This window comes from Geospiza fortis, unplaced genomic scaffold (assembly GCF_000277835.1).
Source record: "Geospiza fortis unplaced genomic scaffold, GeoFor_1.0 scaffold396, whole genome shotgun sequence".
In the NCBI taxonomy this organism is placed as follows: domain Eukaryota; kingdom Metazoa; phylum Chordata; class Aves; order Passeriformes; family Thraupidae; genus Geospiza; species Geospiza fortis.
In genome coordinates this window covers 4710552-4734434 of record NW_005054345.1, presented here as the reverse complement: position 1 = coordinate 4734434, position 23883 = coordinate 4710552, and the positions used below count along the sequence as shown (strand labels likewise).

General features: G+C 43.7%; 1 protein-coding gene across 1 annotated transcript in view; it reads right to left on the bottom strand.

Annotated features, from left to right (window-relative positions):
- PATJ (PATJ crumbs cell polarity complex component) overlaps positions 1-23883 on the bottom strand; it is a 130677-nt gene that overhangs the window by 38485 nt on the left and 68309 nt on the right. Inside the window, exons 27-28 of the mRNA XM_014307834.2 lie at positions 15874-16070; positions 7725-7816 (exon numbers count right to left, since the gene is read on the bottom strand). Coding sequence (XP_014163309.1) covers positions 7725-7816; positions 15874-16070 — 289 coding nt within the window. The remainder of the gene's footprint in view (positions 1-7724; positions 7817-15873; positions 16071-23883) is intronic.

Here is a 23883-nt window from a genome sequence, read left to right as displayed (position 1 = left end):
TTGGAAGGGACCTTAAAACCCATCCAGTGCCACCCCCTGCCATGGGCAGGGACACTTTCCACTGTCCCAGGGTGCTCCAGCCTGGCCTTGGACATTTCCAGGGATCCAGGGGCAGCCACAGCCGCTCTGGGCACCCTGTGCCAGGGCCTGCCCAATCTCCCAGGGAGGAATTTCTTCCCAAAATCCAACCTAAATCTACCCCAGCCAGGTTACAGCCATTCCCCCCTGTCCTCTCACTTTGTGCCTTTTCACAAAGTCCCTTCTCCAGCCTTTTTGCAGGAGGGATCTGTGATGCTGCTGCTGCACAGGTACAGTTCTTAGACGAAGGGAAGTGACTTCTCCTGGCTCTTCCAGGTTTGATTTTCTCCCTACTTCACTCCATGTTACTGTGGCATGAGCAGAATCTCTTCCTCTTTAATTTCTGGGATAAACTATTAGACTATTATGTGTTTTAAACACATTTTATAGAAGTGCCTGAAAGAAGAAGTCTCATTTTCCCCCTGAAGGGTTAAAAGACACGGAGCTAGCATGTTCTGATCCCTGAGAAATAACTCTGTGAATCAACAGCTCCGAGCACAGCAGCAATGGGAGTCACAGGCATCTGAGATGATAAATCCTGCAGGCAAAGGTTGGGGAATTCATTTCCTTATCTGCAAGCTCACAGCCACAGCATCCAAAGGAGCTGGCTGGGTGCTCCCAGAGCTGTCCTGGCTCCCAGCCTCTGCTGCTCAGAGCCCTGCAGGAGGGAGAGCCCAGCCTGGGAGCGGCTCCTGCTGCACACACAGGGCCAGGACAGGCACCCAGCCCTGAATTCCATCAGCATTTCACAATTCCCAAGCGCATCTCACCCCACAGGGCATATTGGGCAAGGATGTTTTCCCTGCTCTTATCTTGGTGAGACATCCATCGCCTTATGCTCGGTGCTTTTCTAACCTACAGGAGTAAATCACCCTGTGATTTTGTGATTTTGCCTTGACTGCAGAGCTTTTCCTGACAATAGTTTATGTGAAGTACAATCAGCACGAAAACCAACCCCGCTCTGCAGCTCACAACGCAGGCTGCATGCTGTGCAATTAGGAGCAAACATTGAAATAAAGATAGATAGATATATATAGATATAGAGCTATAAATAAAAAAAATATATATAAAAAGAATATATACATATATTTTGTATATATATTCTATATTTAAAATATAAATAAATATATATTTATGTATTTACTTATTTATCTATATTTCAATATAAATAAAAAAGTAAATAAATACATTACTATATATAATGTTATATGTATAATATTATATATAATGCTATATATATATTTATATATAATATTACATATATAAAAATTACTTTTTTTTCTTTTTTTTTTTGGTAAGAAATACCCTAAAAATTGCTAGACAGAAGCTTCATGACAAACTGGGGTATAATTAATTATCCTAACTAGTTTTCACTTCATACACAAACACTTTTGTAATTTTTTTACACCAGTCAGGAAAAAATATCTTTATGCAGCTTTAAGTGGATGGCCAGTTTTATTCCAAGCAATAAAAAACACTTATGGTAATTCCCCTGGGAAAAAAAAATGCAGAAACCTAAAAAACCCCAAGGTTACACAGTGTCACAACTTGTAATCTCCCCCTGCTAGGACTTGTACATATTTAAATACTTTAATGCTTCAAAGGAGAATGCTTCAAAGCAGAATCAAAGTGGGAATATATTTTAAAGTGACAGATCTAATAATAAATTGCTGTTTCTGCTCTCCACTTCCACAAGTGTCCTCAACTAAAATGTGAATTTATTTACGACTAAAAAGAGCAATCATTTTCTTTTGATGCAGGGGCAGACATCTTAGAAGTCTGAACATCACATTCAAATTACAGTGATTGCAGATGAACACTCCACATATTTGCCAACAGTTGCTCCAGAACCACCTCCAAAAAAAGCTGCTCCCAATTGCTGGTGCTCAATCCTGCTTGGGGTTAAAGCGCCTAAACCTTCACACTCAAGAGAAAGTCTCAATTCCTTACTACATTTTACCTCTTTCCAGTCTAAACAGGGCCCCTGGACATTCCTCATCCTGTCCTGTAGACCAAAAAAATAAAACTCCTGATGTTCTGCATATTTGCAGCTGAAGCAAAGGCAAATACCTTTATTACTGACTTAAATACCACAAAAACTTGGTACAAAAGAAGCCTGAAGAGAGCCACAGGCAAAGATAAATCCAAAGGGAGCACCCAGGAAGGTGCAGGAAGGAATGAAGGGAAGCTGAAGTTGGGTGCTGAAAAGGTATATGTAAATAATAGTGTAAAAAATGCAATAATTGTGCAAATAAATGTAGAACAAGGGAATAAATGTTTCCTCTGCAAGGTGACACCAGGACATAAAGAATGGCAGACTATTGAAGGTTTATAAATGCATATGTAAATAATAGTGTAAATAAATGCAAAAATGGTGTAAATAAATGTAGAACAAGGGAATAAATGTTTTCTCCATAAGATGACACCAGGACATAAAGTCTTGCAGATTATTCAAAGCTTATAAATGTATATGCAAATAACTGTGTAAATAAATGCAATAATAGTGTAAAATGTAATAGTGTAAATGTAGAACAAGGGAATAAATGTTTCTTCCATAAAGTGACGTCAGGACATAAAGTCTTGCAGATTATTCAAAGCTTATAAATGCACGTGCAAATAATAGTGTAAATAAATGCAATAATAGTGTAAATAAATGTAGAACTAGGGAATCAATGTTTCCTCTGCAAGGTGACACCAGGACATACAATCTTGCAGATTGTCAAAAGCTTATATTGTCCACATCCTGCTTAAGTTAAAATAAAATTAAAAAAAAAATTCCAGATCTTGCATTTTCTCATCTTTGTCTTCCCTCTGGAAGCTCCTTTGGAAAAGAGGAGCTGCAGGAAAGCTGTGCCCTGAGCAGACTCACTGGGTTTCTCCTCCCAGGCAGGACCTTTGTGCACCTTCCTGAAAAATCTCTCCCACAGCAGCAAGAAGAGTCTTGTTCTGCACTTCCTCTCCTTCCACCCCCAATTAGTGGGAGCCACAGGCACAGAGGTATTGTAAACCAACAACTAATGTTCTTATAAACTGCAGCTTAGGTCATCAAAGGTTTTGGAGGAGCCCAAATCACTGAACTTCCTGAAGCGCTCCTGAGCCTGTTCCCACACGTGTATGACAGAGAGGAGGAAACAGCTCTGGAGAAAACAGGAAAAGTTCAAACTTGCACACACACAGGGCCTGGCAAGGGCTCGGTTTTGAACTTTCCCACATGAAAGAACCTCAGCAATCAAAGCAAGTAAAAACAGGAGTTTATACCCTTAAAATATGGCCAATTATGTAGGTTTGAACCAATGTAAAAATAATTTGTAATTATTTCTAATTATTATAGAAATAATTTCTAATAATTTCCTAATTATTACAGAAACAATTTCTAATAATTTCCTTATTATTATAAAATAATTTCTAATATTTCCTAATTGTTACAGAAATAATTTCTAATATTTTCCTAATTATTCTAGAAATAATTTCTAATAATTTCTAAAGCATGGCAGTGTTTGAGAGAGGCACTAAGCATCTAGAGGCTCTGAAAGAAGAGTCAAAGTGACAGCAGTGGGGTTTATGTAGGTTTGAACAAACGTAAAAATAATTTCTAATTCTAATTATTTCTAATTATTATAGAAATAATTTCTAATAATTTTCTAATTATTATAGAAATAATTTCTAATATTTTCCTAATTATTAGAGAAATAATTTCTAATAATTTCCTAATTAATAGAGAAATAATTTCTAATAATTTCTAAAGCATGGCAGTGTTTGAGAGTGGCACTAAATATAAGATTTCACTTCTAGAGGATCTGAAAGAAGAGTCAAAGCCACAGCAGTGGGGTTTATGTAGGTTTGAACAAACGTAAAAATAATTTCTAATTCTAATTATTTCTAATTATTATAGAAATAATTTCTAATAATTTTCTAATTATTATAGAAATAATTTCTAATATTTTCCTAATTATTAGAGAAATAATTTCTAATAATTTCCTAATTAATAGAGAAATAATTTCTAATAATTTCTAAAGCATGGCAGTGTTTGAGAGTGGCACTAAATATAAGATTTCACTTCTAGAGGATCTGAAAGAAGAGTCAAAGCCACAGCAGTGGGGTTTATGTAGGTTTGAACAAACGTAAAAATAATTTCTAATTCTAATTATTTCTAATTATTATAGAAATAATTTCTAATAATTTCCTAATTTAAATCAGTAGAATTCGCTTTGATTCAAGCACTCAGCTATATTGGATCTGCTTATTACACCAACACTGAAGCACCAAACCAGATTAAAGGCAGTTATTTGAGCATGGAAAAAAACCACTGAATTTGCTGAATCATAAAATTCTCACTGTAAAAGAGCATTCTGATGTAAACTGGATTTCCTAGTCCAGATGTAAAATTTAATTATATTGTTTCATTATGCACGTTACAGGGATGGACTTACAACACAGGACCAAAACCCACAATGGGTAGAAACACATCTTATTTTGGGAACTGGGGCACAGACACCCCTAAAAGAAGCAACTCCCTCTCTCACATTATTACCTGGCTAATTCCTGTTGGAGAACCAGAGCAAGAATTTCCAAAGACAACAAAGGCATGTCATCCCTTATTGCCCCTAAAAAAAAGGAAAGTGACACTCTAACTGCAAATCTTTTAGATGCTCTTAGAAGCTCAAGTAATTAATGAGACCACTGGGAAACAGGGCTGTGTTAAGACTTATATTCTGGAATCTGGCCAAAATCAACTGTTTTAAATAATCATCGTCAACTTAATTGAGGAAAAGATGCTCATAAAGCAGAGTGAGAAGCCTTCAAACATAAGGGGGTGTCTGTGATTCTCACAGCAGCTACTGAGCTGTGTCTCATCAGCAGAAATTCCAGGAAAGGGTGGGAATGCAATTGTAACACTACCAGGGTGTAAAAAAGTGTGAACAGACTTTTATAGCACACGTGGTGGTAAGTCAGGATTTCAGCAAAACGTCCAAAAAGGCTGAGGATACCTTTTATCCTTTATCTTTGTCTAGAAAAAGAAATAAATCTGGGGCTGGAGCTGGATAATCTTTAAGGCCCCTTCCAAGCCAAACCATTCTGTGATTCTCTGAAGTTATTTAATGATAGTTGTTACAGCTCTCCCAGAAAGGCTTTTCTGTGCCCAGGAATTTCTGGGCTTCTTTCGCAACTGATTAAGGAGTTTATGGAAACATCCCCCTGCCCTGCACATGAACCAAAACACCAGGAATAGGAAAACCTGGATGCTGTTTCCTGCTTCCAAGGGGAAAGCAGCATGCTTATCACTCAGCATCCTGCATCTCAGGGAAAAAAGGCCTCAGGGTATCAGAGAGGGCACTTGCAACAGCCCAAAAATTCCACCAGCTTGGCTTCTATGCCCTGAATCAGCTCAGTCAGGACCTTTTCAGGCTGTGGACTGACGTGTTTCTACAAAATTATAATCTCCTCAGGTCTTTCACTGGTGAAATGAGAATATTTGTATTTGGATGAACATGAAGACCAAATTAATTTCTCTCAGAGCTCCTGCAGTCTGTGCCATTTTGCTGTAGTGAGCTGTAGTGTAACACAGCCAAAACACATCCAGAGGCACAGAAAGGGCACAGCTCGTGTTTTCACTCAGCAGCATCCACTGGGTTTGTGGTCTGAGCTGGAGGAATGGGAAGCACCAAGACAGACTGGGCTCATGGCACAGGGATTGAATGAGAAGAGTAAATCATTCTTGTTTGTCCTTAAAAATCCACATTTAGGAGAGACAGTAATTTGTCTTTGCTAGAACTCGAGCACACATCAAAAAACAAGGGACATTGGTTTTCTCCCCACATTCAGGGCAGTGCTCCAGCTACTGAGGACATCCTCTCAGTGGGAGAATTCCCTTTTACTGCTGCTCCCGTGCCTGCCTGGGCTGAGCAAACAAACCCAGCAGCTCTCAGGGTAAGGCCAAGAGTTGTGCTCTTGGGAAGATGGAAGTTTACATCCTCAGCAGCAGCATTTAAAAGCAGAATTTTTTTTTTTTCATCTCTGAGATGGAAACAAGAATCACCCAATGGTATTTCCCATATCTATTTCTAGTATCTCTTGAATATTTGAGATATTTTTTTGCCTTGAAACTCACAAAAAGAAAAGGAGAATTTTAGCTAAGAACCTACACAGCCTTTGTGTCTCAAAGGGCAGAAGACACAGCAAGGATCCAAAAGACAAACCAAAGATCCAAAAGACAAACCAAGGATCCAAAAGACAAACCAAGGATCCAAAAGACAAACCAAGGACCCAAAAGACAAACCAAGGATCCAAAAGACAAACCAAGGACCCAAAAGACAAACCAAGGATCCAAAAGACAAACCAAGGATCCAAAGGACACACCAAGGACCTGCAGCCCATGGAAGTTGCTCTGCCAGGGCTCATTCCCTGGGGGTCTGCTTGGAGCACCAGGGAAGGAGCCCCACTCTTGGCTTGGGCTCCCACAAGTGGGGGTTTTGCCTCTGGAACCTCCAAGCAGCCACATTTTCCACAGGCAATTAAATAATGGTGAGCGAGCTGTGGGACGTGACGTTGAATTCTCAGTGGCTGGGGAAAGTAACACAGGAGCTGCAGGCAGGAGCATTAATCTCCTCCAGATCCTCTGAGCTGCCAAGGATAGCAACTCGTTCCTCACAGTGCTAATGCTGCTCCTCCATCACTTCTGGGCACGCTGCAGCAGGCAGAGCCGTGGCAGTAAATGTACACATTTATATGCATTTCAGCCACAGATTATTACATTGTTCACAGGGAGGCTGTGGATGAGCCAGGAATACAAAACAACAGCAAGTAGGTGTTGGTGGGAAGAGCACCTTATAAAAAATGGCACAGGGGGTGAAGTGCCCAGCAAAAGTCACAGCTGGAATTTGTTCATGAATGCACATCTGTGAAATTCCAGCCTGTTAAAGCATGTATGAGTCCTGGGAAAGAGGCAGCTTTTTCCCAGACCTCCTGCCCAGGGTCGGGAGAGCAACGCTTCCTGAACTACTGAGGGAATGCACGCAGGTGTCTTTAATTCATGTACAAAGAGGAAAAATTTTCATGCTTGGAGCGAAAGAAAAATGCCCACATGTAATTTTTATGCAGATGAAAGGGTGTTTTAGCATATTCCCTCCCACACAATCCATCCCAGCGCTCCTTGGCAAAGCCAGCCTTCCCCTCTGTACAAACAAGCCCTTGCTCACTTTCAAAATCCTCTTTTGATGCCTACACAAAGGTATCCTCCAGACTTCCAGCCAGCCTCTGCTCCTTGTGCTTCATCCCAGCTCCTCTCCAGCAATCCCAAGCCTCTGCACCATCTCCACTCCCTCCTGGCTGGATGAACAAGCTGCCCTCTCCAACCCATCCCAAAGCACTTCAGGAAGCTGTGGGAGAAGCAGCTCCCAAGCCCAAGAGGAATAGCTCAAGTTTTCAGCAGACACCCCTAAAATAAGCATTCATTTCCATTTAATTTTTTTTTTTTACATTACTATGGAGAACTCTTGAAGTGTTCCAAGAAGAATAGTCAGGGAAAAGGTTCATTCAGCTTCAAAGAGAACTGGGAAAGTTCAGCATGTGCAAAGCAGGCTAAATATGTAAATATGTCATGGAACAGGCTAAAGTGCAACAAATGTTTTGATGAGAATGGTTCTTACCGTATGAAAACCAGCTTGACCTTGGATGGGGCAGTTTTAATGATTGCAGAAGCATTTTGGTGGCTTCTTCCATACAATATCTGATTGTTTATCTGTTAAAAGAAAATGATTTTCATGTAAGTGGAGGAGTACACCTTGTTCTAATTTATACCCCCGAGACTTCCAAGTTTACTGTGGGATAAGGAGATAAAACTCAAAGAAAATGTGGTCTCCAAATCTTGATCTATATAAAACAGGAACCAATGCAGAGCTAATTTACTGTTATTAGTAAACCACAAATGAGAGATTTTTTTTCCCCCACAGATCCCTTGAATGGGTTTTAAGGATTATTATTCCCAGATTTTTGGAAAGCAACTTGATCTGAGGAGGATCATATAGATGTGACAACAGCACAGATGCTTAGATGTTGAGACTCCTGCACTTCGCCTGCAGGCTCTGGCCATTGAGGAGAACTGGCTGCTAAAACTGTGCTGACTCCTCAGCTCTGCTGAAGGAGGACGAGTGGGAGTCAGGGGGATGAAGGACAATTTAAGGGCGTGATGCTGCATCCCTTTTGCTGGGATGGATCCACACCTGAGCACAGCAGCAGCACCAAGCCCTGCTCTGGACACAGGGAAATGGGAAATGCTGCAGCTGCCAGGGGAAACAGTCTGGCCAGGACATCACCCAGGTGGGCAGCAGGGCCAGGGCACCTGCCCTGGTCAGCAGTGCTGTGGCCACAGCAGCAGGGCAGTGACAACCCCTGTGACCAACCTCCAGCCCTGGGGGCGCTTGTGGGGTCCCCCGTCACAGAAAGAAGGACATGGAGGGGATGGAGCAGGTCCAGGGAAGGGAAGGGAGCTGGGAAGGGGCTGGAGAAGCCCTGAGCGAGCTGGGAAGGGGCTGGAGAATCCCTGAGGAGCTGGGAAGGGGCTCGAGAAACCCCGAGGAGCTGGGAAGGGAATGGAGAATCCCTGAGGAGCTGGGAAGGGGCTGGAGAATCCCTGAGGAGCTGGGAAGGGGCTGGAGAATCCCTGAGGAGCTGGGCAGGGGCTGGAGAATCCCTGAGGAGCTGGGAAGGGGCTCAGCCTGGAGCAAAGGAGGCTCAGGGGCCCCTGTGGCTCTGCACAGCTCCTGCCAGGAGGGCACAGCCGGGGCTTTGCTCCAGGGAACAGGGACAGGAGCAGAGGGAATGGCCTCAAGTTACACCAAAGGAGACTTGGATTGGATATTTGGGAAAATTTCTTCATGGAAAAGGTTCTCCAGCCCTGGCACAGCTGCCCAGGGCAGTGCCCATCCCTGGAGGGGTTTAACATCCCTGTGGATGTGGCACCTGGGGACACTGGGGCAGTGGTGGCCTTGGCAGTGCTGGGGGATGGTTGGACTCTGTGTCCTAAAGGACTTTTCCAACCTAAACAATCCTGTGCTTCAATGCTGCAGTTTTTCCCTCCCACTCTAAATTTACAACATAATATTTACATTCACATTTGATACACCAATGCTGCTTAGAACAATAAGGACAACGGAGCCCAGGAACAATTCAGTGGTGACTACAGAAGGAATTTTTTACTGCAGATGTTTGTATTGGATCCTGGGTTTGTGATCTTAGAAAGATATTTTCTTTTTCATTCAAACAAGAAGTAACAGGCCAAGTCTTCCAGCCTGGTGTGATATGGGCTAGTCAGACACATTAGGAATGTTCACAGATCTTATTTTCAGTGGGTCAAAACGTGATGCAAGTTCATCAGTTAAATAAGGCCAATGCAAGGACAAGAATGAACCCCCTAACAATTGGTTACTGACTGGGATTGAAGCACAAAACTTTCACCTACCAAGTCTTTCATTGTACAAAATGGACCCAAGCAAGGTCTAAAAGGAAATAATATCACCATTCCCAAAGAGTTAATATGGTTCTGTCTGCAGGTGCCATGGAAAAGGCAGGGTGAGAAGCAACATCCTGGGCCATGCTTCATTAATCAACCATCAATTTAAATATCCAGTGGCAAAAATGAATGAATGCTCAGCTGCATTCTGCCTTCAAGCTCAACTTGAAATTTTCAGCGAGTTTGTTGACTTAATTTCTCCAAGTTTGAGAATAAATTGTTCACTGGGAATAATGTATGCTTTACGAATTGTTTGGATTTAGTTAAATTACCATCAATTTTCCTAAACAGCAGACTTCTTAGATTAAAATTTATAGGCTTTACTCTGGCTAAATTAATCCTACTCACTACATGTATCAAATAGTCTAAAATTTAATTAGCTGTGAGCTGGGTCTCTAAGTCATAATTATTTAATTACTCCAAAATGAAAGCATAATCAAAGCAATATATCTCCACAAGGTTTTGGACTGTCCTACAGAGTTATTACGCCCAGTATTAATTTTTCTTTTTTTTTTTTAAAGTACACTTTCTTTTGCAAAATAAATTAACACTCCATTAGCTGCAGATACCACAGTGATGAGCAAAACACCAAAGCCTACTTAAATAAAACAAAACAGAGAACATCTAGGATTTCAGAAGAAACATCACTTTAAATATTTCAAATTAAGTAAAGTAACATGTCAGATTAACCAAATACTACTCTGGGAGTCAAAGCCTACAAATCTGTGCTTTACTTTTTGCATTAGAGATTAGAAAAGAAAAACAAAGCCTGGACTAAGCAAAAGAAATAAACTGATTTAAATCAACCCCAACTCTTCTTGAAATGCCTCTTTCCATAACTGCTTGGGAAGTCAGCAGAGCTCAGAGAAAGATAAAAACTTGCTGCAGGTATGAGGCCGGGTCAGCCCCCAAGTTCAGCCTTTAAAGTAATCCCACGTTGCTTTATGGCAGATTTAATCTCAGATCCCAAATGCACTGTTGCCTTCACCTACAGAAGTTTTGGTTTACAGTTTCATGCACTCAAGTAGCAGAAAGTACAAACTCACTGAAATCCGAGCTCTTGGGTTCAGAGGAAAAAATCTCCAGGATTGTTTGCTTCTCAAACTTTAATTTGCAGAAGAGAAACATTAGATATGGATATTAAAAAAAAAACCCAACCCACACTGTTTTTACTATGTGGCAGTAATGGAAATCCATAAAATTAGTATCATCTGATTTTTATGAAAATCAAGTTAAATGATACCCCAAAGCTAGTAAAAATACTGGCTTAGCTTTCTGCAATAATTATTTCTTTGTACAATGCACTGGGTTCCTTCTTACCACAGGAATTGTAGCATTTCAAGACACAACCAGACTCTCTGAAACAATGGGGAAAGTTTCAAAGCCTTTTTTTTATCAGTCAGATTTTATATACTGAAACCCCATAAAGCACACCAAGCTCCCAAAGCTTGGGGAGAAAAACTAATTAGAATGCGAACTGCCCTCACCAAAATTCTTGCTGGGCACATGTTTAAACATGTGCATCATCTGAAGTGATCAACAGAGCATAAAATCTGTAAGGACAGAAAATATCCTGCTCTGAGCTGGCAGCTGATCCCTGTGGCTCCCCACCTGGGGATGTGGAGAAAGGACATTGGGAAGGCACAGATCCCTGTGCCCTCCTCCTGCCTGCCCAACCTGCTGCCAGCTTGGAAATCACCACCCAAACCCAAAAAGCACACAAAGCACGCCAAAAAAGGACCTGCATCCTCCTCTGCAAAGGACACTGGAGCAGTTTGTGCAGAGAAGCTCCATCCCTGCCAGGCTGGACAGGAATTGGAGCACCCTGGGATTGTGGAAGGGGTCCCTGGCCAGAGAATGAGATTAATTTTAAGGTTCCTCCCAGCCCAAACCATTCTGTGATCCTGTTCTGAGATTCCACAGCAAATAAACTGAGAATTAAGTGCCAATCCCCCACACCTCAGAACAGAAATGGCATTGTGAGTTTGGCTGAGGAGCTCATTTACTTGGGCAAAACACTGCTGTATCTATTATATTATTACAGCATAACTTCTATTTATCTAAGCACCTCAAACTAAAACAGCAATAAAAATGCATTTAGCACAAAAGCTCTCTGGCTTTGAGCTATGGCAAAAACGGCATAAAGAAATAAATTGTAATAATTGTCACCTGGGCAACAGTCCAGAATGGACAACAGGCAAACTTCTACAGTGATTTTTGTCTGAAGAGTCAAAAAAAAAGGAGCTTTTACTATTTCAAGAGGTGCTGTGGCCTCAGAGAATAAAACACAGAAAGGGTTGGGTGGGAAAGGAGCTGAAAGCTGAAGCTGAAGCTGAAGAAGCTGAAGAAGAAGCCGAAGAAGAAGAAGAAGAAGAGGAGGAGTAGTAGTAGTAGTAGTAGTAGTAGTAATAATAATAATAATAATAATAATAATAATAATAATAATAATAATGGCAATGATGGTAATGGGGAGCAGCAGGACTCGAGGCACAGGGACAGCTCCAGGTGACCCTGCTGAGGGCCATGCTGGGCACCATCAGCCCCGGCACTGAGCCCAGCCCAACAAGACACCAAGCAGGGCAGACACCTGCACTAAACCAGCCTGAGAGCCAGGCAGGAGCACCACAGATGGTTCCTCTGCTTGGAAAAAAGAACAGGAAAGCATGACTTGTGTCCTGTAAAAAAAATGCTTTTCTGTGCAGGGACAAAATTCTGACCCAAGTAGATTTCCCACATGTACAGAAGTAGGATGAAAGGACCTTCTTCCCCCAAAAAGCTGTTTTGTCCAGCCACACAGCCATCGAAAATACACCACTGAAGAGGAGTTAAAAAATAACCATCCCATGAAGGTTTTTGATGTGACCTGCATTTCCCTCCATGTCAGGTTGTGAAAACAAGCCAGGATCATGCCCTCACAAGGCTACTGTTGTTTGCAGAAGCTAAAAGTGAGCTGGTATTTCATTAATTCAGCAACAAAAGATTTTATGAATAAGGAGCTGAGGCAGCCTGAGCATCCCACGCTCTCCAATTGAATCCAGTCAAACCCCAGTTCAAAAGAAAAATGAGCAGGTAACATCTATCTGTCTAAATGGCCATCCCATTAACCTGAACTCCAGCAAAAGCCCCAGGGAATAATCTGCACACCCTGCAGGGGCATCCTCTGCTTTAATGGAGCAAGACTGTCCAAATGGGGCAGCCCAGAAATGCCAGAGGCTTCCCAAGCTGTGAATCCCTTCTCTTGCTGAGGGGCTCCAGTACTGAAAACTGAGGTGTAATTAAAGATGCAGATGCAAATGTACCTTAAACATGCAGTCAGGTGAGAACCAGATGTGAGTTCTGTCATCTCACTGCACATGGCCAATGCACAGCCCAGCCCTTTATAATGCAGGAGGTTTGAAGTTATCCTTTCCTATAAGGAACTGCACTCCTGGCCCACTGGTGGCACATCTTAAACTGGATTGCAAGGATAAACAAGGTAGTTACTAAAGTCTCCTTGGATTTTTACTTGAATCTGGGCATTTTTGAGATGGAGGATCTCACTTTCCTTCTACTGAAGGGAAAAAACCAAATAATTTTTTTATTTTTTTCCAACTTAACAGAGAGAGGAATGAGGGCAACACCATCACTTTGGGAAATGCTCCTTATAACATGGCTCATCCATGCAAAACCCAGCATTGTGATTAATCCCAGATGGTGCCTCTTTCATGTACTTAACTTCAGATCCTCTGCTCTGCCTATGATATGCAGAGGAGAACAGTGCCATGAGTTCTTTCAGCACACCCAAAATTTAACGATTTTCCTTTTTTTTTAACCATTAGAATTCAGTGTCAGGGACAGAAAAAACATCATTCTGAAGGAGAAAGCAATTTTCCTACCCTACTCCATTATGGTCCAGACCTTCATACCTTTTCTCACACTTAAAATGAAATCAGCTTCAGATGATGGTGTTTCTATGGCCAAAAAAAAGATCTTTCTTGTACAATGTGTATTGAAACCCCCTAATTACAGAACTGTTAGACAATGACAAATGCTTGGACAATTCTGACTATTCCCAGGGTACCCCCAGGAAGCCAAACTGCTCTTTCTCAAGTCAAGAAATGTGAAAAAAATAGGTGGTTTTCTGATTGCACAGGGAGCTGCTGGAAGTTCAGAGCATCACCACCCACGGAGAGCAGCAGGTCAGCAAATCCCTGCTCCTCTTTCCAAGGGCAAGATCCCCAGGGAGGGATGATTTTTTTTTAAACCACTGAAGCAATCACCACGTGGGGAATCACTGCAGGTACAGCAGCAAAATGTCATTTTGCAACAGCCCAAAAGGCAGATGAAGCGAAGGAAAAGCTGTGTTTGCAGGCTGAAGGTGAGGCAAGGAGACTGGAGAAAAAGTGAAGACAAAATACTCCACTTGCTAACGAGCTCTCTTGCCTCGTGCGTGAACTCGTGCCAGACACAACTACAGAAAATAAGTATTTAAAGTTGCAACAGATCAAAACAGATTACAGCATGAAATTTATTTCCAGGATGGGGAATATCCCTGTCATCTGTAAAAACACATATGGCAACGTTGAGGGGGTTTTGGCTTTTTTTTTTAACGAAAAGTGTGAATTTCCCTGTAAACCACACATGCACTCCAAGGATTGATTTACTGTCCCCTTCCTGCTTTCCAACAGCCCCTCCCCACGCAGAGCTTGTGAACATGCTGAGAGCACAGACTTTGCTGACAAGACATTGCTTTTCACAGGCCAGTGATTTTTGTTTCACTGCAAACACATTCACCTGCCAAAGGCCAAGTTCTCAGTTGGCATAAATCAGCACAGCTCCTTGCTCAGCCACCTAATTCCACTTCCAGGCTTTATTTAAAGGTTCAAGATGCCTCTCCATCCCTGCACAGGCTAAAGGGAACAATTACCTCGAGGAACTCATCTCCAAAGTGCATCTAGGGAAGAATCTTACTTAGAGGAGTTCATCCCTGAGGTGCATGCAGGGAAGAGTTTTAACCTCAAGGAGTTGATCCCCAAAGTGCATTCAGGGAAGAATTTTACTTCCATGCCCAAAGTGCATCCAGGGAAGGGTTTTACCTCCATCCCCAAACTGCATCCAGGGAAGAGTTTTAACCTCAAGGAGTTGATCCCCAAAGTGCATTCAGGGAAGAATTTTACTTCCATGCCCAAAGTGCATCCAGGGAAGGGTTTTACCTCCATCCCCAAACTGCATCCAGGGAAGAGTTTTAACCTCAAGGAGTTGATCCCCAAAGTGCATTCAGGGAAGAATTTTACTTCCATGCCCAAAGTGCATCCAGGGAAGGGTTTTACCTCCATCCCCAAACTGCATCCAGGGAAGAGTTTTAACCTCAAGGAGTTGATCCCCAAAGTGCATTCAGGGAAGAATTTTACTTCCATGCCCAAAGTGCATCCAGGGAAGGGTTTTACCTCCATCCCCAAACTGCATCCAGGGAAGAGTTTTAACCTCAAGGAGTTGATCCCCAAAGTGCATTCAGGGAAGAATTTTACTTCCATGCCCAAAGTGCATCCAGGGAAGGGTTTTACCTCCATCCCCAAACTGCATCCAGGGAAGAGTTTTAACCTCAAGGAGTTGATCCCCAAAGTGCATTCAGGGAAGAATTTTACTTCCATGCCCAAAGTGCATCCAGGGAAGGGTTTTACCTCCATCCCCAAACTGCATCCAGGGAAGAGTTTTAACCTCAAGGAGTTGATCCCCAAAGTGCATTCAGGGAAGAATTTTACTTCCATGCCCAAAGTGCATCCAGGGAAGGGTTTTACCTCCATCCCCAAACTGCATCCAGGGAAGAGTTTTAACCTCAAGGAGTTGATCCCCAAAGTGCATTCAGGGAAGAATTTTACTTCCATGCCCAAAGTGCATCCAGGGAAGGGTTTTACCTCCATCCCCAAACTGCATCCAGGGAAGAGTTTTAACCTCAAGGAGTTGATCCCCAAAGTGCATTCAGGGAAGAATTTTACTTCCATGCCCAAAGTGCATCCAGGGAAGGGTTTTACCTCCATCCCCAAACTGCATCCAGGGAAGAGTTTTACCTCCAGGAGCTCATCACCAAAGTGCATCCAGGGAAGAGTTTTACCTCCATCCCCAAAGTGCATCCAGGGAAGAATTTTACTTCCATGCCCAAAGTGCATCCAGGGAAGAATTTTACCTCCACCCCCAAAGTGATCCAGGGAAGGGTTTTACCAATCCAGGAGCTCATCCCCAAGGTGACCCAGGGAAGAGGTTTACCTCCAGGATTTCATCCCCATGGTCTATCCAGGGAAGGGTTTTACCTCCAGGAGCTCATCCCCGATGTGCATGCGCCCGTCCCGTCCCGCGGGGCCGTCGGGGTTGATCCCAACCACGAAGATGCTCATCCTGGAGCGGTCCTTGTTGCCAGCCAGGCTGAGCCCCAGCCCATTCTTGTCTTTCTCCAGCTCAATAATGTGCAATTCTCCCGGGAGATCTGCATATCTCTGCCTGATTTTTTCTGGGAAGGTCAAAACATAAAGGGAGTTAGAACATAAATTGAGTTACATGCAGATGTTCAACAACAGGCACAAATATGCCAGAAATTTATGGCTCCTCAGCAAGTAAGTGTTTTTAACAAAGGTCTTTTCAGCACAGACTCTAAAATACCATTTGCTCTGTGTGTATCAGTCACACAGCAAAATGCAGCATCAGCTGCAAATACTGTTCACACGAACCCCACGCTATTTTTAATTATTTGTACAACAGCCTGGTTCCAAACCAAAACTTTTCTGAAAGGAGGGTAAACAAGGAAATTCCAGAGGCACCTTTACCTCACAAAACCTATCAAATTCAGGAAACTCTCATAAAGTTCGAGCTGGTTAATTAACCACTGTGGGAAAGTGAAGCCCTTAATGGCTCAAGCATTACTGCAAGCTGACATCTCAAGGTAAAACCTTCTGCTTCCTCCTGGTGACTCAGGAATCTTCCCAGCACTGCTCTGCTTAACTCCACGGGCTGATTAGGCAGAGCAGATGTCAGGGACAATGGAGATGAGTGATTGCATTTTTAAATGCAGCCTCACCTGACATTCAGGTAGTTATTTGTCTTTCATCTGCATTTCAAGCATTCCTGTGACAGAGCTCCGTATATTTACAAAGTTACTGGGAGCACACAGCGTGGCTGGGGATGCTGACAGGTTAATCTGAGTGTCTTTTCACCACTGGCATACAAACACGCATCACCACTGCTGGGGAGGGCAGCTCTGTCCTGTCTGCTTTCCCTTTGCACATTTCAAAGCCAGTTTAAAGCACCACCTGCCCCCTTCAGCTGGGCCACATATCTGAAAGAGCAAGTCAAAGTACACCCCTGTGGCTGGGTGTCACCTTAGCACAGAGCCCAAGGTGAGAGAAACTGCTGCATTATGCATGAAAAGCAGAAATAAGGGATGTTATATGTTCAGCCATATCCCTGAGTCAGCAGCAGGAGCTAGATCAATATTAGCTACTAGCACCCTCCTGGGGAAGCACATTTTAATAGTATGATTTAACTGCTGTAGTGAATGTTCCCATGACAACAAGGAAGAGGGAAAAGAGCTGGGGAAGGTGAGAGGGAGGCAACCAAAAGTGAATAAAAACTGCTGAGAAGAAGGAAGACGAGGCAGAGATGTTCCTTCCACAGCCCCTGCGCTGTCAGGGTGATTCAGCTGAACATGGGACATTCCCAGTGGCTTTTCTCTCCAAGGGTCCTTCCTGAGGAATTGCTCCAGCTGCAGCAGCCCCTTGTGCCTTGGCAGAGCCCACTGGGACACGGAGAGCAGCTCCCCATCTCCAGCCCCAGCTGCACCCACGAGAATTACCCACACTGAGAGCAACCAGCTCTCCCCTTGCTGTATTTACAGACTGGCATTTTCCTGCCATGCTCAAAACCCCCAGTGCCTGAGCCCAAAATCCCCAGGGTGCACAGCCAGGGTGAGATGTTATCCCTGGAAAGCTGCTAAAGCCCTACAGAGCTCTGCACAAAATCAGAGGATCACGAAAAAAATTAGAAAGCTCCTTTGTTACTATTATCTGCCCCCAAAAATTAATGTAACTATTTAAATAAATGGCAATCCATGTAGCTGCATGGTTCTTTAATGCATTTCTTAACTAATGGGGTCAGCTTGTAATCAGAGGTGTGGTTTGCTACATGGATTTGGAAACTGTTTTGTCTTCTTAGTACCAGAACAGCAAGACAGGAAGGGTCTCAAAAATGGAGTTTCTGAAAGCAAAGGAGATGCAGCCACACCTGGCTTGGTCACAGCACTGAGGTTTAATTTCTTTGCCCACAAGGCCAAGTCCAGACCTGAAGAGCCCCAAGGCATTTGCTGCCCACCACACTTAGACCAATAACTCATTACAGCACAGCAAGGAGCTGCAGCACGCCCCAGAGCTGGGCACCAGCAGAAAAGGGCTTTTCTTACTGATTGCATTTTTGTGGCTAAAACCAAGAATTGGAGCTGGAGGGCCGCTCTCCATCACCTCCTGCCACAGCTCCCTGCACTGCTTGTTGTACATGGGTAACACATCTCAGTGCTGCTTGCCAGGAGCAAGGAACTTGTCTAAAGCATCACTTGAACAACTCACAGCCGGGTGCACAGCCAGGAGCTGAAGGAGCAGGGAGCACAGACACACACACACACACACACATGGTTAAATGCAGTGCAGGTGAAGCTGCACATTTTCAGAAGCTGCCTTAAAACTCATTCCTGGCTTGTGACACTCAGCCCTGTGGCACTGCAAGCACACACTGCTCCTGCAGACAGAGTGCCTCTGTGAATAAGTCTGAAATTCCATGGTGTTTCCTCCCCAAAATGAGTTTTCTCACATCTCTTTCTGAGATGGACCGGAACTAAAAGTGAGCTTTAGTCCTTCAAAAATCAGTACTTCGGGCAATTTGTCCCTGGGATGGGACAAAGCCCCACTAAAATTCCTGTGTTGGGCCAGGTCTGGAAGCCTGGTGATTGAACCCCAGCTCTGTGCTCCAGCAATGCCAAAATTCCCCACTGTGGCAACAAATCTTTGGGTAAAGAAAAAATTCATGTGGGCAAAGGATGACTCCAGGGTTGGTTGCTTTATTTGTTAAGGGGTTGGGTTGTTTTCTTTTGGGTTTTTTTTTACAGTGTCTCCCCCGTTGTGTTACTTGTTGGAAGAAATCCTTACTTACAACAGAAGGAAGGCTCTGTCTGGACTAAGCTCTTGATTCTAAATTATCACCTTCATTTCCAAAGCAACTATTCCATGGTTTGAGATGGCTGAGGTGACTAAGAGGTAAAACAGAGGGAGGCAGGCAGAGGATGCCCTGAGCCAGCCCCATTTCCATCCTGGCAGGAGGCACCGCTGTCCTGGAGAAGGGACAAGTAGAGACACCCTGTCACAGACATCTTTTGTGAAAAATCCTTTCCTTAGGATTTTTCCTCCTGAGAAGCTGAGAGGCCTCAGGAACAAAATGTAAACAATGGTTATCTGCTGCTGTGGAATGCAACAGGTGCATCTGTGATTGGTCTCATGTGGTTGTTTCTAATTAATGGCCAATCGCAGTCAGCTTTTGTTATCATTCCTTCTTTTTCTATTTTTAGCTAGCCTTCTGAGGAAATCCTCTCTTCTATTCTTTTAGTATAGTTTTAATACAACATATATCATAAAATAATAAATCAGCCTCCTGAAACATGGAGTCAGATCCTCGTCTCTTCCCTCATCCTCGGACCCCTGTGAACACGGTCACAACACCCCTGCTTCTAAAACCAACCCTCTGCTAGCACAGGCTGCCTCCTCCCTGGCCAGCAGAAGGTTCTGGCTCTCCCCAGTCCCACCTCCTGCAGCTCAGCCCTCGGAAGGGCTGTCCTGGCCAGGCAATAAATGACAACAGATTCCCAGCGGTGCTGCCTCACTCATCCAATCTGCACACAAATATCCCGCTGACTTCCTACAGCACTGTCATGGTTAGGCTCAGCTTGCCTCTTAATAAGGATCTCACAAAATCATTTTAAACAAGTATTTACTGCTTAAACAAACCTGCATCTAAGGCATCTTCTCCTGAATGCCTTTTTCAGCTGTTTTTTCTCCCCTCCAGCTGGTATCAGTTTTCAGCTGGCTGCCTAGGGTTGGGGAGCCAGTTAGCATCTGCTTTTGCAAAGAATTCCATTATCTGCCTTCATTACCAGATACTTTACACGAGGCAATTGTAATTCTGTTGTTGCTGCCTCACACATGGGACTCGGTGTCTCTCTTGTTTTGGCACTGCTCGGGGCTGTTTCCACATTCGGTGACAATATGCCCATCACAACTTCTGCAAACACATCTCACCAAGGATATTTCACCAGCTAATACTGCAGCCAGCTCCCCTTAAAAAACGCCATACAGATGTAGCATGAGCCAAAAGCAGGAGTAAACGCTGTAGTGATCACTCCTGCAATGATATGTCCCTGTTATATTAGCAGACAATTACATTTCAAAGGGAAGCCCTGGAAATGGAAGACAACTGCTCCCAAACAATCTACTATTATGCTGCTGCATATGTTTTCCTGCCTCAGCCACTATTCCTATTATATTAAACAGAGAGATAAATAAATGGGGACAATATGGTCGGGATATTGGAGCTTGCATGATGTAGTACTGCAACAAACACACAATTTATCTGCAACACCAGACCCAGACACCACTTCTCAGGAAGTCTCTTTAAATGACAGATATATAAAAGCACTTGCAAAGGGCTCAGGAGCCTGTTTCCCAAACCTGCTGAAATCTCCAGGTAAATGGGCTGAAAGGGAAGAGGTGTTGCTTTGGAAAATGGTGTCTCTGCGTGATGCAAATGACAGTCCATCCAGAAAAGGTAAAAAGAGGAAAGAAAAAGGTTCTGGGTGACTCAGCAAGGTGATTTGGTTTAGTACCAAATGCTGGATATTAAAAATGTCAAGGCAAAACATAAAGAGAAGAGAAGGGGAAAAAGACCAGAAAGAGAGACAGCAGCTGATATCTGAATATAGGAGGTGATGCTGAGGATTTTCCATCCCTCTTGTGTCACCTCAGATCTCTGTTAGCAGCATGTGCTGCCTTCCGGAGATCCCATTTATCAGCCTGGGGTCGTTACAATGCATTTATCTCCCATTTTTACCCCAGCACAAAAGCAGGTTCCAGCCCTGGCCCTGCCCAGCAGAGCTCAGGCAGTGCTGCAGCACCCCTGCTCCTCACTGGGCAGTGACACATCAGCATGCAGGCAGCATCCCCTGCAACAGCCAGCCCTGCATACCAAGCAACCAATTCCCTTCTTCATTTCACTGCAAACGTGAAAAAAAATTAATGTAGGAAGTCCCTTGAAAGCTAACCCTAGAGCTGTGAGGGCAGCACGTCTAATTTACTGATTACAATTTACAAGAACCTAAATAAGCATATTGAAGGGACCATAATTGAACAAATGGGGTTTAGAATTCTCCCACTACTAATAATATAATAAGCTTATTGTTTTAATCTTCCCACTAGCCCTCTATTCAGCTCCAAGGAGGCAGACAGTTCTTCAAACCTTATCTCAAAAGTGATGCACTCATCTGTTTTCATAAGCTTTCAAGAAAAAAATGAGAGTATTTCTGTAATGCTTTTCTAAATTCCATTAAATCGCTGCAATTCTTCCCTCAGTGATCAGCAAGCATGAGAAAAACAGGGCAGTTGTACCCAAAAATCAAAATGGGAGGACCAGAGATGCTGTTGTCAGCAGCCCCCCTCCCTCAGGTGACGAGAGGTACATCCTTGTGAGTGCTGCCATCTCCAAACCTGGGGGCAGAGAGTTCCCCACCTGACCCAGACTCAGCATCCCCTCCAATCCCCCTCTGACATCCCTTTGGCAGCACTCTGCTCCACCTACACCATTTGGAAATCATTTCCCAAACCTGAAGCGATGAGTTGCAGGGAAAAACAAAACTCAGCATTCCTGTTTTCCCTTTGGCAGACTTCAATTGATTCTCCCAGTTAAGAAAAAGAGCTCCGTGGCCCCTTCTTCCCCAAAATACTGTCAGCCAGAATACTCTGGCACTACTTGAAATCCCATGAGGGAGAGAGCAGGTGCCACAAACAGCCCAGGTGTGGGCTACACACCCTGACAAATACAGCTCACCCAACCTCAAGTGCAAAGCAAGCAGGCATTAAACTCTCCTGAGACAATATTCTCACCCTAAGCTGAAGGTTCCCTTTTTTCCTCTTGTTTTGTGTGAAGGATCTGTTTTTTGTTTGGGATCTCCAAGTTTCTTCTCGCTGCTCCCTCCAGCTCAGGCTCCAGTTGTGTTTTGCTCCTCTCATTCCCAGCTCACAAAAGGAAACTTCTCTCCTTAAAGCCCACCTGTCCCTCACATCACTTTTTACAGCAGAAAGTGGCAATTCCTGCAGGTGCTTGTTAACCCATCCAGGAAGAAGGGGATAATGAGAGCCTCCACAGTCTGATTCAAGTACCATTTCAGCCTTTGGGAACTGTTAACTATTAATTACTTCTTCCTACAATCAAGGGAACCATCACAGCCCCAAAGACAACAGCAGGGAGAAAAGTGACTGAAAACCAGGGAGACTGTGCTCCATAACACCAGAGAGCACCTCCAATGCCTGCACCACTTCACACCAATATTTTGCACAAATGGAGATTTTACCAAGAATTGTTTTCCTTATTCAGGCCCAAAGCTTCACTCTAAGGCTGCACTTCCACTAGACAACATTTAAGTCCTCTGAGGAAGAGATCTTGTATGTTTTCCTTTTTTTAATTAGATGAGAAGGCCATGATGAGTCTATTCACGCCCATGTTTATCTTTTAAAAGGAGATTTAGTGCAAGTGTGGTAAATAGAGCATCCCATGCTAATAATTGGTGATTATAAGGGAATCTGCCTTCCCCTGCACACAATCCTTCCACTCGTTTGCCCTTCCAATGATGCATTAACCCCCAAGAAAGCACTTGGCTTTCCCCAGAAGCGACCTCTGGGTGCAGTGCTGTGGCAATCAGTGGCTCACTGGAGCTGAGCTGGGTCCTGCAGGCTCTGCAGGAAAGCACTGGCACCTCTGGGACTCTGGGTGCTTCCTCCAGACAGGAGACACACTCCTGGAGCTGCTTGATTAAACACAATCAACAGCAACCAAGACTCTTTTTTGTCCTTTTGATTAAAAATCCACTGTGAGGATACAAATGTGTGAATATAAACCACGTCGTGGTTATGCCTGGACCACGAAATGCCAGGCTGAAGGCATTTTTGGAGTAATTAAATCCTTCAAAAGTGAGGTAGCTACTGTAGATCATTTTTTTAAGAGGAAAACCCCACAGAAACACTCTAATGTGAATATCCCAGTGTGTTTTGTGGCATTGTGCAGCTGAAGTCACTCAAAGCCAGCACCCTGCGCTCTCCGGAGCATCCTGGAGATAAGGCTCAGTTATCTCTGCTCCCAGAGGAAAACAGCCCTGCTGCTGCCTCCCACAGCTCCCAGGGAAGGCTGGGTGTGAGAACAGGGCAGAACATCAGGAAAGATTGCAAAATCCCAGGGAAATTCCAGCTGTGCTACAGGGATCCTTAAGGATGCACCAGCACCAGACTCCAGCTGCTTTAAGGAACCCTTCCACATCTCAGTTTTGGAGAATATCTCCCAAGTGGGACAAAATGTCTTTCCTAACTCCTCTCACAGGATCCCAGGAGGTAGGAGGGACCCACAAGGCTCATCCAGCTCCTGGCAGGATCAGTTTTTCTGCCCTGCTCCTGCTCACTTTGCCCTGGTAAGATCTATAACCCGTTCCCTAAACTTGGATTTGAAAGCTGCTCCTTCATTTCATGTGCCTGAATATTGGGAATTCTAATCCAGGGCTTTCCCCACTTGGTCTCAATGCAAACAAATGAATACTGTGAACATTTAAATTCTCCCTCCCCTGACAGGAACAATGTAAACTGATCCTGACAGTGTTTTATCTTTGATAATCATGTTCCCACAAAGCCACGGGCACAGCCATTATCTTGGAATCTTTCTGCATGGAGTCTAATTAGAGAGAACCATGTCAGACTCTTGTCAGAAACGGAGAGTTTGTTACCTAATGAAGACTTTTAGGGGACCAGTGCTAAGTAACTGCAAGAGGCAGCACAGACAACACCTCTCAGAAGTCGAGGTGAGGAGACATTTCTCGCTTAGCGATTCATTTAATTCCATTAATTTAAGAACCTGCAGTAAGAGCCTGAACCTCCTCCCTCTAGAGTGGGACCAGAGAAATTTGGATTTAATAACAAAGACTTTTTGAGCAGCAAACACAGCCTGTGGCGATGGGTCCAAAGATCCTCCAAGGA